General features: G+C 44.1%; 2 protein-coding genes across 2 annotated transcripts in view; one reads left to right on the top strand and one right to left on the bottom strand.

Moving 5' to 3' along the window:
• The window catches only part of LOC309558518 (zymogen granule membrane protein 16-like), a gene marked incomplete at its 5' end in the record, with an annotated part of 322,172 nt that overhangs the window by 140,125 nt on the left and 164,479 nt on the right, over window positions 1–17,568 (bottom strand). The gene's annotated exons all lie outside the window — the stretch shown is intronic.
• On the top strand, window positions 12,388–17,371 carry LOC309557651 (zymogen granule membrane protein 16-like; the record flags this gene model as incomplete). The annotated part of the gene is made up of 3 exons (XM_082260440.1): window positions 12,388–12,442; window positions 13,620–13,752; window positions 17,035–17,371. 3 exons carry the CDS (start codon window positions 12,388–12,390, stop codon window positions 17,369–17,371), a joined length of 525 nt encoding a protein of 174 aa, XP_082116566.1.

Genomic DNA, 17,568 nt, shown 5'->3' with positions numbered 1-17,568 from the left:
ATACAGGCACACGGTGTGTCTGCAGAGTGTCCTGTCACCCCACCCTGCACTAACAGGAAGAAGAGATCCATGGTCACATGATAGAACTTTTTAACATTATAAAAAGGGCAAGAAAGATAACTTGTGAAAGTAAACAAAAGCAATGATGGAGCCTGCATAGTTATAACTATAATAGAAAGTGTCACTAACATGGTATGTTTTTACCTACATTAAGTAGGGGATTGGGGGGAGGATTAAATATTTTAGGTCAGGTTAAGGGTTGGGAAGAGGGAGCTGGGGTAAGGTTGAGAATTAGGGAAGGGTTAACAGTTGGGTTAACAGGGTTGTGCTGTCATGAAAAAAAAAAGAAGAAGAAAAGTAGAGACGTGTCATTAACAGCTGACAAGTTCTCTTTAGAAATTAAATTAGGTTCAGGTTAATGGTTACAGGTGATTGGCTAGAGAATTGCTCTGGAGATTACAACTCACCCAGTCCAAAAATATTAGTTTTGAGAGATGCTAGACTGATAAAAGCAGTAAAACATATGCCATGAATGTTGTGTCTCCCAGCTGTCAGCCACAAATAGCACAAGGTGTGCTCAGTGTATCATCCTCTGAGTCTGGTGTAGTCACAAGAACACAGTGTTGGGCACGCAGGGGTTAATGTGAAGCGGATTCTAAACCGGAGCTATCAGGTAAGAACATGTTACCCTCTTTTGGGGGGGGGGGGTGTTTATGACAAATGGCCCCCTCCCCAAACAGAATATTGCCCTAAACCTGTAGGAAAATAAGGTAATCAGAATTTTCTCTAAGTGGAGGAGTGGGATTGATAATAAAGCTGGCGGTGCCTCCCCCCCAGGACACAGGAGAGGGGGTTCCCTTTCTGGGAAACTAACCAGTAATCTCATCAATGTATATGGGAGCAGAGGAACTACTGCAACCAACATAGCACATTGACTATAGGTACAGTGCCTTGCGAAAGTATTCGGCCCTCTTGAACTTTTCCGCCTTTTACCACATTTCAGGCTTCAAACATAAAGATATAAAACTGTAATTTTTTGTGAAGAATCAACAACAGCTCAAGCTCAGTGAGGTTGGATGGAGAGCGTTTGTGAACAGCAGTTTTCAGTTCTTTCCACAGATTCTCGATTGGATTCAGGTCTGGACTTTGACTTGGCCATTCTAACACCTGGATATGTTTATTTGTGAACCATTCCATTGTAGACTTTGCTTTATGTTTTGGATCATTGTCTTGTTGGAAGACAAATCTCCGTCCCAGTCTCCGTCCCATCTTCCCATCAATTTTAACCATCTTCCCTGTCCCTGCTGAAGAAAAGCAGGCCCAAATCATGATGCTGCCACCACCATGTTTGACAGTGGGGTTGGTGTGTTCAGGGTGATGAGCTGTGTTGCTTTTACGCCAAACATAACGTTTTGCATTGTTGCCAAAAAGTTTGATTTTGGTTTTATCTGACCAGAGCACCTTCTTCCACATGTTTGGTGTCTCCCAGGTGGCTTGTGGCAAACTTTAAATGACACTTTTTATGGATATCTTTAAGAAATGGCTTTCTTCTTGCCACTCTTCCATAAAGGCCAGATTTGTGCAGTATACGACTGATTGTTGTCCTATGGACAGAGTCTCCCACCTCAGCTGTAGATCTCTGCAGTTCATCCAGAGTGATCATGGGCCTCTTGGCTGCATCTCTGATCAGTCTTCTCCTTGTATGAGCTGAAAGTTTAGAGGGACGGCCAGGTCTTCGTAGATTTGCAGTGGTCTGATACTCCTTCCATTTCAATATTATCGCTTGCACAGTGCTCCTTGGGATGTTTAAAGCTTGGGAAATCTTTTTGTATCCAAATCCGGCTTTAAACTTCTCCACAACAGTATCTCGGACCTGCCTGGTGTGTTCCTTGTTCTTCATGATGCTCTCTGCGCTTTAAACGGACCTCTGAGACTATCACAGTGCAGGTGCATTTATACGGAGACTTGATTACACACAGGTGGATTCTATTTATCATCATTAGTCATTTAGGTCAACATTGGATCATTCAGAGATCCTCACTGAACTTCTGGAGAGAGTTTTCTGCACTGAAAGTAAAGGGGCTGAATAATTTTGCACGCCCAATTTTTCAGTTTTTTATTTGTTAACAAAGTTTGAAATATCCAATAAATTTCGTTCCACTTCATGATTGTGTCCCACTTGTTGTTGATTCTTCACAAAAAATTACAGTTTTATATCTTTATGTTTGAAGCCTGAAATGTGGCAAAAGGCCGAAAAGTTCAAGGGGGCCGAATACTTTCGCAAGGCACTGTATATACAGTAGATGCACACCAGTATGGAAATATAAGCACCGATACCATTTTTATCACAGCGAGTAAGAGTACCAATACTTTTTTTTTAGTAGTTGCCGATACCAATTACTGATACCTACCAGCAGCTATTCTTTTTACCCTTCAGCTGTCAGCAATGGCATTAAAAAGTTATTTCCAAATTAATTTTTTTTTTCAATTTTTATCTTTATTGAAGGTATAACATATATATTCACAATTCTCTTTTCTCTCAAATATATTAATACAAACTATAAAACAATATCTTATCCCTTCCTCTTCAAATAATATAATATTGTTATTTCTGTTTATTGTTCTAAGTATATTAAATACCTTTCACCTCCACATTTTCCATTTACTCGCTGACTACAGAGGGTTGTAGTCAATGGAGAACATTCAGAACAAGGTCATGTTACCAGTGGGGTACCTCAGGGATCTGTACTGGGACCAATTTTGTTTAATATCTTCATAAGTGATATTGCAAAAGGTCCCGATGGTAAGGTTTGTCTTTTTGCTGATGACACAAAGATATGTAACAGGGTTGATGTTCCTGGAGGGAAACGCCAAATGGAAAAGGATTTAGGAAAACTAGAAGAATGGTCAGAACTCTGGCAACTGAAATTTAATGTGGATAAGTGCAAGATAATGCACCTGGGGCGTAAAAACCCAAGGGCAGAATATAGAATATTTGACACAGTCCTGACCTCAGTATCTGAGGAAAGGGATTTAGGAATAATTATTTCAGAAGACTTAAAGGTGGGAAGACAATGTAATAGAGCAGCACGAAATGCCAGCAGAATGCTTGGATGTATAGGGAGAGGTATAAGCAGTAGAAAGAGAGAAGTGCTTATGCCGCTGTACAGAACACTGGTGAGACCTCACTTGGAGTATTGTGCGCAGTACTGGAGGCCATATCTCCAGAAGGATATAGATACTCTGGAGAGAGTTCAGAGAAGAGCTACTAAACTAGTACATGGATTGCAGGAAAAAACTTACCAGGAAAGGATAAAGGACCTTAACATGTATAGCTTGAAAGAAAGAAGAGACAGAGGGGATATGATAGAAACTTTTAAATACATAAAGGGAATCAACTCGGTAAAGGAGGAGAGCATATTTAAAAGAAGAAAAACTACCACAAGAGGACACAGTTTTAAACTAGAGGGGCAAAGGTTTAAAAGTAATATGAGGAAGTATTACTTTACTGAGAGAGTAGTGGATGCATGGAATAACCTTCCTGCAGAAGTGGTAGCTGCAAATACAGTGAAGGAGTTTAAGCATGCATGGGGTAGGCATAAGGCTATCCTTCATATAAGATAGGGCCGGGGACTATTCATAGGATTCAGATATATTGGGCAGACTAGATGGGCCAGATGGTTCTTATCTGCCGACACATTCTATGTTTCTATAAACACCCAAAACAAAATGAAAACAAAACAAAAAAAAAAAGGGGGGGAGTCCAATGGTACTGTCTATCCGCTTCAGCATTCTCATTCCATAAGAGTCCTTCCCTCTTCCGAGAGAATAAACAAATTCCATGCTTCCCAGGTCTGGTTAGATTTCTCTCTACATTGTCTTGATGTTAAAATCAGATCTTCCATCTTATTTCTTTCTTTTGGCCTTCTTTGTCCAATCCTTTACTGTTGGTACTGTCTCTTTCTTCCATTTTCTCGGGATACATGCTCTCGCTGAATTTAGTAGATGATTCACAATCGATCTCTTATATTTTCTAGTTGGGGTTTCTGTTAACTGTAAAAGATACAGGGCTGGTTCTGCTGAAATCTCTACCTCAGTAAATTTCTGTATAATTTTTTTAACTTCTTCCCAGTAGGTCCTTTTCATGGGACACGTCCAAAATATGTGTATTATTGTACCCTGTAGCGCCAACAACGATCTGACACTGTGGGATAGATCTTATGTAATCTATCTAGGGTATAATTCCACCTTGTCACTATTTTAGAATTTGTCTCTTGGATTTTAGTACATATTGAAGAGTTAAAAACTCGTTCTATTATCCGTTGGCGCTGCACAGGGGAAAAAGTGCACTTCATTTCTTTTTCCCATTTGTCGAAACCTGTTAAATTGGATTGTTCCTGAGGCACAACCAATAAGTTACTGTATGTTTTAGACAGGGCATAAGATATAGCACCCAAATCCGAGCAATATTTTTCAAAAGAGGTCAATCGTCTTTCATAGTCTTGGGGGTTAAAAAATAATTGTAAAAAGTGGTGCAACTGTAAGGCACTCCAAAATGGTAACCCAAATATATCCCCCCTATCCATCAATTTTTCTATCGTGGGCCATTTATTTTCCTTCAAAAAATGTGAAGACTGAAACACCCCATCTTCCCGCATGCGTCCAAAAGGGCATTTATCCAGGTCTGCTGGAAACGGAGGATTTCCCAAGATAGGAAACAGGTGAGATCTATTCATTTGGCCCATGATCCGGGGACCAATCTGTGATATTATTTTTAAGGTATTTCCAATCATTGGATGCGTCTTCAGATCTATTGGTAATGAATTAAAACACCAGGCTGCCCTGTTTAGGGGTATCTCTGTTTGTGATACCCCCCTTTTTTGTTCCAGTTGCACCCACAGTTTACTTTCATTGTGTCTGCACCAATCTAATTGTCTACAGAAATGGGAAGCTTGGTAATATTTATACACATCTGGTAAAGCTACTCCTCCAGATTTTTTTGGTAGAGTTAGTATCTTACGTGATAATCTGGGTTTCTTTTTTGCCCACTCAAATCTGTTAAACCAAATAAATTTTTTATTTTTTGTAAATGTATGTTGAGTTAATTGGGGTTGATTAGAGTAAAGTAGGGTTTAATAAGGGGTTAACCACTTCCCGACCACCCGCCGCCTTTTTACTGCAGCAGGGTGCCTTTCCTGCGCTAACCGACGTAGGTCTACGTCGGTCACGTGTGGTGAGCTAGGGGCGAGCGCGCACCGCCGTCGGCGCGCTCCTGCCCCCACTCGGCAGCGGGGAAGCCAATGCACGGGTCAGGCGGCTTTGATTGCCGCCTGTCACCCGCGATCGCTCCCCGATGAGAGAGAGGAACGGTCGGCTGTTGTAAACACAGCCGACCGTTCTTCCCCCTGCAATGACCATAGAGCCCATGTGATCCTTCTATATAGGCTCACATGTCTCTATGGTAATTTCAAAAGCCAAGCCCCTCCCCAGAGTTAGAATCACTCCCCTAGGGTCACATTTAACCCCTTGATCACCTATAATGTTAACCCCTTCCCTGCCAGTGTCACTATTACAGTTACTGTGCATATTTTTAGCACTGATTACTGTAGTAATGTCACTGGTCCCCTCGAAAAGTGTCAAAAATGTCAGTTAGGGGTCCGATCTGTCCGCCGCAATGTTGCAGTCCCACAAAAAAATGCAGATCGCTGCCATTACTAGTAAGAATAAGAAAATCAATAAAAATGACATAAATCTTTCCCATAGTTAGTACATAGTTACATAGTTACATAGTAGGTGAGGTTGAATAAAGACAATAGTCCATCCAGTTCAACCTGTGTAGGTGTGTGTGGACGTATTCATTTCTCATACCCCTGAATGTTTCGATCCTTGAGATGCACGTCCAAGAGTCTTTTAAAAATAGCCATACTCCCCGCAGTTACTAGCATTTGTGGCAGGGAATTCCACAGTCTAGTAGCCCTTACAGTAAAGAACCCCCTGCATAGCCTGTGGTTAAATCTCTTCTCCTCTAAGCGCATTGTATGACCTTGAGTCCTCATGCATTGAGTCTGCTTCACATTAACCCCCTGCATTACCAGCATTGTGCTCTTGTGCCTACACCAGACTTAGCGGATGATACACCTTGTGCTATAGGTAGCTGACAGCTGGGAGACACAACATTCATGGCATATGTTTTGCTGCTTTGAAAGCGGAGTTCCACCCTCAAAATGAACTTTTCCCCCGTCTGCTTGCTCTAAATTACCTGAAGAACAAGTGGATAATTAAAATATTTTTTTTGATTCACTTGCCTTGTTTTTGAGGAAAATATACTTACCTTCCTTCCTCTTCCTCCCTCTGTGGACACGACCGCCGATGTCACTTCCTCCTTGCATTGACTCCTGGGAGCTGAATGTCATCTATCCCAGGAGTCAATGCGCCTGCACCGGCCCGCTCCTCACTTCCGGTGCAGGCGCGTCATTCGATGCTGAACAGCTTCTAGGCATGCCCAGAAGCTGTGCAGGGATTACGCTCCTGCACCGGAAGTGACGAGCGGGGCCGGTGCAGGCCATTCTGGGACTCCGACGTCACCGAAGAGGACGCTCCGGCTTCAGCTGCCCACACCTGAGATGGCAGCGCTGGACAAGACATTTTTATTGGTGGTCATGGAGAAGAATATTCCTTAAATTGGGGATCTCTGGGAAAAATTAGCCTTACATTGGGGATCAGTAGGAAGAATTCTCCTTACATTGATGAGGACAAATATGTTGAATATAACAAATTAGGATCAATACAAGCTGCACATTTCCTTTTATATCCTTTTCAGATGCTCATCATACATCAGACTAACGAGGAAGAGAAGAGACTGGTAAGGAATGAGTTAATGAGACATCATTGAATTGGGTTTTTATATGATGTAATTGACTTCTTCTGAATCATTATCTATAGAGCATATGGCAGTCAGGTGTAATAAACATACACACAACTATGTATAAATAGGTAGAAAGGGAGATAAGTGCATCCAGTGACCAGGTGAGGACAGGTGAGTGATGGAGACATACATGGACAGGGCTATCATAAAATATAGGAGGACATACAAGGACAGGGCTATTGTAATATATAGGAGGACATACAGGGACAGGGCTATTGTTATATATATAGGAGGACATACAGGGACAGGGCTATTGTAATATATAGGAGGACATATAGGGACAGGGCTATTATAATAAATAGGAGGACATACAGGGACAGGGCTATTGTAATATATAGGAGGACATACAGGGACAGGACTATTGTAATAAATAGGAGGACATACAGGTACAGGGCGATTGTAATATATAGGAGGATATACAGGGACAGAGCTATTATAATATATAGGAGGACATACAAGGAAAGAGCTATTATAAAATATAGGAGGACATTCACGGGACAGAGATATTATAATATATAAGAGGACATACAGGGACAGGGCTATTATAATATATAGGAGGACATACATGGGACAAGGTGCCCTGGTGTGAATAGTGCAGTGGTCTCCAAACTGCGGTCCTGGGACCGGATGCAGCCCTTTGCTTGCCTTTATGCGGCCCTTGGGGTACTATTCCTCCTACTGACACTAACAATGGGGGCCTAATTCTTGCTACTGACACCAACAATAAGGCACTATTCCCCCCACTGGCACCAATGATGGGGAACTATTCATTCCACTATAGATTTGGCATTCCCACTGACACCAAGACATTTTCCACTCCCACTGACCAGTCTGAAGGACAGTAAATTGGCCCTTTGCTTAGAAAGTTTGGAGACCCCTGGAATAGTGTGATATTAGGATTTACAGAGGACATCCCAGACAGCTCCTGGTGCCCAAACTGTGACATTTAGGACATCTGCAGACAGTGGTCTGTGTTTCCTTCCCTATGTGCTACATAGCCAGTGATGGAAAATATTCATTAAACTGACTTCTGCTGGTGAAATGATTTGGTTTATTTCTTATTTTCTTCTGTGCTCTCCATTATTTTCTCATATTATGTTTTTTCCTTTGATCTTTTATAATGGATCTTCCCGTAGAGAAATATGTAGAAATATTAACAAGTCATTATTAATGGAGGGAAATGTAGGGCACACAAATGTGGGGGCACTGACTTGTAGAAGGAGCTGTAATAGAAGTGATCTCTAGTAGTCTCCTGTGATGTGTCTCCAGTCTAAAGGTCTTCTCAAACAGTTCTCCAGTCCCTGATAAAAACCTGTTTCATGTCTGCAGTCTCTAACCATCTCCGGGAATATGTCTGTATCTTTGACCATCTCCTGTTGCATGTCTGCAGTCTCTGACAGCTTTCTGTAGCATTACATTCCTATAGATTATGGTCACTTCAGAGGCGTAACTAGAACCTTTAGGGCCCCGATGCAAGAAACCATGAAGGCCCCCCCCCCCCGGACCCCTGGCCAGGGCCCTTCCCTTCAAGCCTGTGGCTCTTCCCACTGATTTTGGGGCCCTTTACTCTTGTTGCGGGTCCCTTTATTACGGTCCCGCAGCAGGGACCCTTTCACAAGTTCTGCAGTGGGCCCCATTCCTGCCATCTTGGGGACTCCCCATGGTGGTGTAATGTCAGGGCCCGCTCGCAAGTGTGACCTTTGCGATCCTGGAAGTTCATCCACTGGTGTCAGTAGTTTTTATTTTTTGGTATTTTAATTGTATTATTTTTTATCATTTTATTTTATTTTTTTTTACAATGTCACTGACTATGACTCTGTCCACTCAGAAAAGGAAGGAGCTGGTAAATTACATATTTACTGACCCCTTCCTGGTTCTCTATTGTGACACATCCCCTGCAGCAGCCAGCAGGAGAGGGGAGGGAGCATAGTGGGGGGGGGGGGGGCAGCACAGTCGGGGGGGGGGGGGACCAGGGGATCACACAGGGGCTCAGAGACAGCAGAACACAAGTGAACTGGATAAGAGGAGTGGCAGGGGCAGCATACAGAGGAACCAATCTCCTCCATTTTCCTCCTGCAGCTACAGAAAGAAATAGGAGGACAGTGATTTCTCTACATGCTGCCCCTGCCACCCCTAATATCCAGGTGTACAGGGGAGCCACAAAGACCCCTGGAGCATGAGGCCCGGTTGCGATTGCAACCCCTGCAACCCCTGTAGTTACGCCCCTGGGTCACTTAATGCCCCTATATCAAGTAGGCTGATGACCACCCTCATTGTAAGCACATGAGGCCACTGTAGTGTAGAGATGATTCAAAATAATGAAATAAAATTCTATCATTAGCAAGTTAGGAGTCATTTTTGTCATGTTCTTTTAAATGTAACTTTGACATTGAACACATTTACCATTTTTCATTTCAATATTTTTATTTAAGATTTTCACAGAAAGTTAAGAAATGCTAATAAAGATTTCAAACAATACGCAATTTCCTCAAGATGAAATGCATATGTGGTATAACAAAAAAAAAAAAAAGCGGCAGCTCCGTGTCTGAATGGACACACGGAGCTGCAGCTCGGCTCGGGTGCCCCCATAGCAAGCTGCTTGCTGTGGGGGCACTGATGGGAGGGAGGGGCCAGGAGCAGCAACGAGGGACCTGAGAAGAGGAGGATCCGGGCTGCCCTGTGCAAAACCAACTGTACAGAGGAGGGAAGTATAACACATTTGTTATTTTAAAAAAAAAACGAGACTTTAATATCACTTTAATGCTTTTCTCAATGGCTATTACCACCCTCCCTAACCTTTATGCAATACTTTAACACTTTTGAAAAGTTTCTGGCCGAACGATTAATCATGTAAAGTCAAGGGCATTGAACATTTCTCTACAGTACAGCACGATAGCAACCCTTAAACAATCGCTGAAACTTAACTGGAAACTTGAAGCTTTACCACACTGATATCTATTTTAAGAGGGTGATCATTGCTTTTGATAGTTATTGTGGATTTTATTGTTATTAATTGCATGAATACAAGAAGATTGATCATTTAAAGGGACACTACACTCTATGTATATATTCTTAAAGCAGAGTTCCACCAAGTGAACGTTTTTTTAATAAAAATACCCCCGGGACAGTCAGGGCTAGTGCATTCCACAATGGATAGCCTCTGATCTGTCCCGGGTTGCACTTACCTGAAAGAAGAAATACTTACCTTGAAAATGTATTCTCCAGCGCTGCCATCTCAGGTGTGGGCAGCTTGAAGCCAGCGCGATCCTCTTCTGCGTCCTCTTCCTTCTTCTTCGGTCCCACGATGCACTGCACCGGCCCCGCCGTCACTTCCGGTGCGGCAGCGTCATCCCTGCACAGCTTCTGGGCATGCCCAGAAGCTGTTTAGCAAAGTATGACGGCGCCTGCACCAGAACTGACGTCGGGGCCGGTGCAGGCGCATTGATTCCTGGGAGCGATGACGTTCAGCTCCCAGGAATCATTGCAAAGCCAGGAAGTGACAAATCGCCGCGGCCACCGAGGGGAGGAAAAGGAAGTAAGGTAAGTATATTATCTTCTAAACCAGGTAAGTAAAAAAAAAAAAAAATTGTGATTATCCATTCATTTTTCAGGTGACTCGGAGCGAGAAGATGGAGGTAAGTATCATTTTAGGGTGGAACTCCACTTTAACTATGAAAATTCTCGTCTTTTGCTCTCATCCTTCTCAAAACCTTCAAGTTCCTTTTATTTTGCCGCTGTGATCTGACTTCCTGTGAGAGGGTAACTACATTGGTTCTCCATGGTCCCACGGTTTGCAAGATCATAGCCACTAGCCACCCTCTCTTGTCCTTCCTGAGACGCGATAACCTCCTATATATTCTCCACTGGCCATTGTGGAAACTTCAAGACCCTGAATCCTTGTAATAGAACAGTATAGGTAATGAATATTGTTTACAAAGTTGCCTATTTTGTTGCTTTGGATTAGATGATCAGCTAAGCCACAAACGTCTTTAAAAGTGCAATCACCTTTCAAAGGGTCAATGTGCCCATACGTTTCTTGGTTGCAGGTGGAGTTGGGTGATCTGGTTTTGTATTTATACTGGGGACATAAAGATCTCCCTGAGACTCTATGCTCAGGTTTGTCTTGGAGTCTCATTTCTCTTTGAAAAAACTTCACAAAGTTTTCCTACTCTTCCTGCTAGATCAATTGGACAAGATGGAAACCCTGCATATAGTATAATATATACAGTGTGTATATATATATATATACTGCTTGACTGTTGGATTTTCCCTGAGTTCCACCCCTAAGGAAGAACTCTTTTCTTTCCTGTTCATGGTAGAAGAAGCCTCATTGGACTCACACATCACTGAGAGCATTAACAACGTTTAGGTGAACTGGTCAGTGCTGACCATCCTTTCAGCCCACGTTATCCATGATAACATGTCAGGGTCAGGCTATATAAAATGTTTCCATATATGGCAGTGTTTTCCCCCAGTGGAACCCCTAAAATGGTTTTCACATATTGAGAAACCCCTGCTTCAACCAATTCATCAGGGATCAGTGGGAAGAATGCTTCTTACATTGGTGGTCAGTGGTAAGAATGCTCCTTACATTGGTGGTCAGTGGAAGAATGTTCCTTACATTGGTGATCAGTGGGAAGAATGTCCCTTACATTGGAGGTCAGTGGGAAGAATGCTCCTTACATTGGCGGTCAGTGGGAAGAATGCCCCTTACATTGGTGGTCAGTGGGAAGAATGCTCCTTACATTGGTGGTCAGTGGAAGAATGCTCCTTACATTGGTGGTCAGTGGGAAGAATGCTCCTTACATTGGTGGTCAGTGGGAAGAATGTTCCTTACATTGGCGGTCAGTGGGAAGAATGCTCCTTACATTGGTGGTCAGTGGGAAGAATGCTCCTTACATTGGCGGTCAGTGGGAAGAATGCTCCTTACATTGGTGGTCAGTGGGAAGAATGACCCTTACATTGGTGGTCAGTGGGAAGAATGCTCCTTACATTGGTGGTCAGTGGGAAGAATGACCCTTACATTGGTGGTCAGTGGGAAGAATGCTCCTTACATTGGTGGTCAGTGAGAAGAATGTCTCCTTACATTGGTGGTCAGTGGGAAGAATGCCCCTTACATTGGTGGTCAATGGGAAGAATGCTCCTTACATTGGTGGTCAGTGGGAAGAATGCTCCTTACATTGGTGGTCAGTGGGAAGAATGCTCCTTACATTAGTGATCAGTGGGAAAAATTCTCCTTACATTGATGATCATCAGGTTCTGTTAGATGGGAGGTCTGTCAGCCACACTTAAAATAACCCCTAACAACCTCTGAAGGAACCCTAGTTGAGAATGACTGATCTATGATAACAGGTTGTACTCCCAATGATGGTCTGTATTATTGTATGAATTATGGTTTTGATTTGCAGTCATTTGTATTAATATAACCTACATCTTCTAGGTGATAACTTAAAAATACCAGGATGCTGATCCTCCTGTGTGTGTGCTTCCTGTTGGGCTCCACATCGACTTTAGGTGGTGAGTATGGGTTATTATAGCACCCAATATATCAATTGTACTATTGGATGATGATTGATGTTTGAGGATGTTTAATGATGATGATTGTTGATGATTTATTTCCACTATTTATCTAATGCTGACATATTATTTATCACTTCAACGGTACATAAAACCATTCACCCCATTTGGAATCCATGTCATCAGGAGCCCCTCTATATGGGCATAACAGGTGTACAGACCCTGGAACCCAGGACAGAGATGGTGGGAACCCCTCATAATGGGCACAACAGGTGTACATACCTGGAAACTCAGCACAGGAATGGTGGGAACCCCTCCTAATAGGCATACCAGGTGTACAGACCCAGGAGCCCAGGACAGGAATAGTGGGAACCCCTCATAATGGGCACAGCAGGTGTACAGACCCAGGAACTCAGCACAGGGATGATGGGACTCCCTCATAATGAGCACAGCAGGTGTCCAGACCCAGGAACTCAGCACAGGGATGATGGGAACCCCTCATAATGGGCACAGCAGGTGTACAGACCTGGGAACTCAGCACAGGGATGATGGGAACCCCTCATAATGGGCACAGCAGGTGTACAGACCCAGGAACTCTGCACAAGGATGGTGGGAGCCCTTCATAATGGGCACAACAGATGTACAGACCTAGAAACCCAGGACATGGATGGTGAGAACCCCTCATAATGGGCACAGCAGGTCTTCAGACCCGGTAACTCAGTATAGGGATGATTGGAACATCTCATAATGGGCACAGCAAGTGTACAGACCAGGGAACTTAGCATAGGCATGGTGCGAACCCCTCGTAATGGGCACAGGAGGTGTACAGACCTGGGAACTCATTACGGGGATGATGGAAACTCCTCATAATGGGCACAACAGGTGTACAGACATTGTAACTCAGCACAGGGAGGGTGGGAACCCCTCATAATGGGTTCAGCAGGGGTACAGACCATGGAACTCAGCAGAGGGATGGTGGGAACCCCTCATAATGGGCACAGCTGATGTACAGACCTAGACATTCAGTGCAGGGATCTCATTTTTGTTGGATGTGCCTATTTAAACTGCTTTCAAAGCAATCTCACATAGGTGGCTGAATTCTATGCACATACAATATACACATTTCCTGTAGGAGACTCCAGCCTGTCTGACCGCTCTTCTCTCTTGCACCCTTCAGTTAAGTCGCGGCGCTCTTCCTTCTCTGGGGAGTTCGGAATTGGCGGAGGTATACCTTTCTCCTACTCTTCAGAACAACCGAAAGGGCAAATAACAGGCCTTCGCATCAGGGAGACTACTGGCCATGTGGTTGGGTAAGATCCTTCTGATTATCACTTCTTTACCACACCAACATCTTCAGCACATTTCAAGTATACACATACAGTATAATACAAATTTTTAATGCAAATTCATGTCAGGTGATTTTGTCTAGGCTGAGCTGAGGTCATCAGCCTGCTACAGGTAGGAGGAAGCATTTCCTCAGTCTCCTCTCCCCCAGTGATCAGGCTGCAACAATGTTACTTTGTAGCAAGTGATAATGCGGGAGGCTGCAGCAGGGGCTGAACTATGACAGACATTTGTGAACACAGCCGAACACTGCACAGACACCAGGATTTACTGTACATGAATGTGTCATCTCCTGGAAGTAGATAGTAACCCTGGAATGGATAATCTCTGAACAAAGATGTGCCAACCTTCTGGAGAGAAAATCAGATGAAGGCATTGTCAGGGGGAGTACTGTGATTTTATATATATAGATTTATTTCTATCAAGTACCTCTATAGCGCAGTCAATTCACGCAGCACTTTACATATACACTGATCAAAAAAATAAACACTTTGAAAACAGAGCAGATCTCAATGTAGAAAAGTCTCATGCTGGATATCTATACTGGTATGGACTGGGTAATGTGTTAGGAAGGAATGGATGGCACATTGTTTAATGGAAATGAAAATTATCGCCCTACAGAGGGCTGAATTCAAAGACACCCCGAAAATGAAAGGGAAAAAATGATGCAGCAGGCTAGTCCATTTTGCTGAAATCTCATTGCAGAAACTCAAAGTGGTACTCAGTAGTTTGTATGGCCCCCACGTGCTTGTATGAATGCCTTACAACGTCGGGCATGCTCCCAATGTGACGACGGATGGTGTCCTGGGGTATTTCCTCCCGGATCTGGACCAGGGTATCACTGAGCTCCTGAACAGACTGAGGTGCAACCTGGTGGCGTCAGATGAACTGAAACATAATGTCCCAGAGGTGTTCTATAGGATTTAGGTCAGGGGAGCGTGGCGGCCATTTAATGGTATCAATTCCTTCATCCTCCAGGAACTGGCTGCATACTCTCGCCACATGAGGCTGGGCATTGCCATGCACCAGGAGGAACCAAGGTCCCACTGCACCAGGGTAGGGTCTGACAATGGGTCCGAGGATTTCATCCCGATGCCTAATGGTAGTCAGGGTGCCATTGCCTAGCCCAGGGGTGTCAAACTCAATTTAATCGCGGGCTGCATCAGCATTATTATGCACCAGGAGGAACCAAGGTCCCACTGCACCAGGGTAGGGTCTGACAATGGGTCCGAGGATTTCATCCCGATGCCCTAATGGCAGTCAGGGTGCCATTGCCTAGCCCAGGGGTGTCAAACTCAATTTAATCGCGGGCTGCATCAGCATTATTATTGCCCTCAAAAGGGCCGGATGTATCTAAGACTAGATGTCCAGAGCATCCCCAACTCTTACATAAGACGTCAAGAGCCTCCCCACCATCAGAAATTGAGTCCCCCACCCTCCCTTACATCACAGTGCTCCCTCTTATCTTGTGCTGCTGCTGGGAAGAAGCTGTAGGCATTGCTGAAAAGCAAAAAGTACAGGGTCTGGAGGAGGGCCAGAAGAGGGCTGGAGCTTTCCTGCAGCTGCAGGAGAGGTATAAGGGCCAAATGAAATGGCCTTGAGGGCCGGATTTGGCCCGCGGGCCTTGTGTTTGACACCAGTGGCCTAGCCAGTAAAGGTCTGTGCGTCCCTTCATGGATATGCCTCCCCAGACCATCACTGACCAACCACCAAACTGGTCATGCTGAATGATGTTACAGGCAGCATAACGTTCTTCATGGCTTCTGCAGACCCTTTCATGTCTGTCACATGTGCTCCGGGTGAACCTGCTCTCATCTGTGAAAAGCACAGGGCACCAGTGGTAGACCTGCCAATTCTGGTGTTCAATGGCAAATACCAATCAAGCTCCACGGTGCCGGGCAGTGAGCACAGGGCTTACTAGAGGATGTCGGGCCCTCAGGCCACCCTCATGAAGTCTGTTTCTGATTGTTTGGTCAGAGACATTCACACCAGAGACCTGCTGGTAGGGCTCTGGCAGTGTTCATCCTGTTCCTCCTTGTACAAAGAAGCAGATATCGGTCCTGCTGATGGGTTAAGGACCTTCTACGGACCCATCCAGCTCTCCTAGAGTAACTGTCTGTCTCCTGAAATCTCATCCATGCTCTTGAGGCTGTGCTGGGAGACACAGAAAACCTCCTGACAATGGCACGTATTGATGTGCCATTCTGGAGGAGTTGGACTGCCTGTCCAACCTCTATAGTGTCCAGGTATCGCCTCATGCTACCAGTAGTGACACTGACCCTAGCAAAGATGAGTAGGGAAACAAATTTCAGTGGACTCCACCTGTAAAACCATTCTGTTTTGGAGGTTGTCTCATTGTTGCCCATCTAGTGCCCCTGTTGTTGATTTCATTAACACCAAAGCAGCTGAAACTGATTAACAACCCCCTCTGCTACTTAACTGACCAGATCAATATCCTAGGAGTTTAATTGACTTGATGCTATACTCTGATTAAAAAGTGTTTCTTTAATTTTTTTGTGCAGTGTATATTATTCATTTACATCAGTCCCTGCCCTCAAGGAGTTTATAATCTAAGGTCCCTAACTCACATTCATACATACACATGGTAAGGCCAATTTAGACAGGATCCTCTGTGATCTCTGTGAGAGGTAATAAATACCTGGAGGGGTTACACAGACACATCTTTGAGCATGCATGGACAAAACATGGTGGGCTCTGATTTCAGCATTACATAACAGCTCTTAGAAGCATTATAATACAGGCATACCCCGTTTTAAGTACACTCACTTTACGTACACTCGCGAGTACAGACACAGCCTGGTCAGCTTGGCATGGCACTACTCCCGGTTTCCCATCGGCGTCTATGGGAAATCTTGGTCAGCTTGACATGGCACTGCTCCCAAACCATAATTGACAGGGATACCAAACTTAGGGAGCACTGAGAGGGGACCCAGGACTACAACATATCCCAGGTAATCTACCATGTCATAGTCCTGGATCCCCTTAACATGCTTCCCAAGCTTGGTGTCCTTGTCACTTATGGTTTGGGAGCAGCGCCATGTCAAGCTGACCAAGATTTCCTGTAGAGCTAGTGTATTTACATGCATTGAGAAATGAAAAAAGGTATTGATTCACTTTAAGTACATTTTCGTTTTACATACATGCTCTGGTCCCATTGTGTACTTAAAAGTGGGGTATGCCTGTACTGTTGGTTCTTTTTTTTTATGTCTTCTTATTGTTCTCCCCAGGATCCAGCTCCAGTATGGTGGTGTCTGGGGGCCTTTTTATGGATATTCCATCGGTACTCTTTTGGAGGTCTTGCTGTTCCGCGGTGAAAACATCACTCAGGTGTCAGGGAAACATGGCTCTTATGTGAATGAGCTGATCTTCGTGACAAACCGTGGAAGGATATTCAAATTCGGGCAACCATCAGGCACAAACTTCAATGACTTTCCTCTGTTTGAGGGTACCGTACTGCGCTACATTAGCGGGCGATACACCCCCAACGTTCTGACCAGCATCGGCTTCCACTGGGGCGTCCAACCCAGCTGCTACAACTGTAAAGATGGTGACCTCAAGGAATGAGGAGAGCAAACCAGAGCCAACCAGAAGGCCAGATTACTTCATTGGACTTTTTGATTTTTTTACTTTCTCCCTTTCCACCATTCTCTGAAATAATAAAGCTTTGAAATCATATTTTGTGTTCTAATATGTCTGTAGAAGCTTTTCAAGTAGCTTAAGTACCAGAGCTAGCTTATATGTCTTCTCTCACACTTACACTC

This window comes from Pelophylax lessonae (genome assembly GCF_965119305.1).
Source record: "Pelophylax lessonae genome assembly, chromosome: 6".
Lineage (NCBI taxonomy): Eukaryota > Metazoa > Chordata > Amphibia > Anura > Ranidae > Pelophylax > Pelophylax lessonae.
Note: the sequence above shows the minus strand (reverse complement) of the source record. Positions and strands in the feature narration are given on the sequence as shown.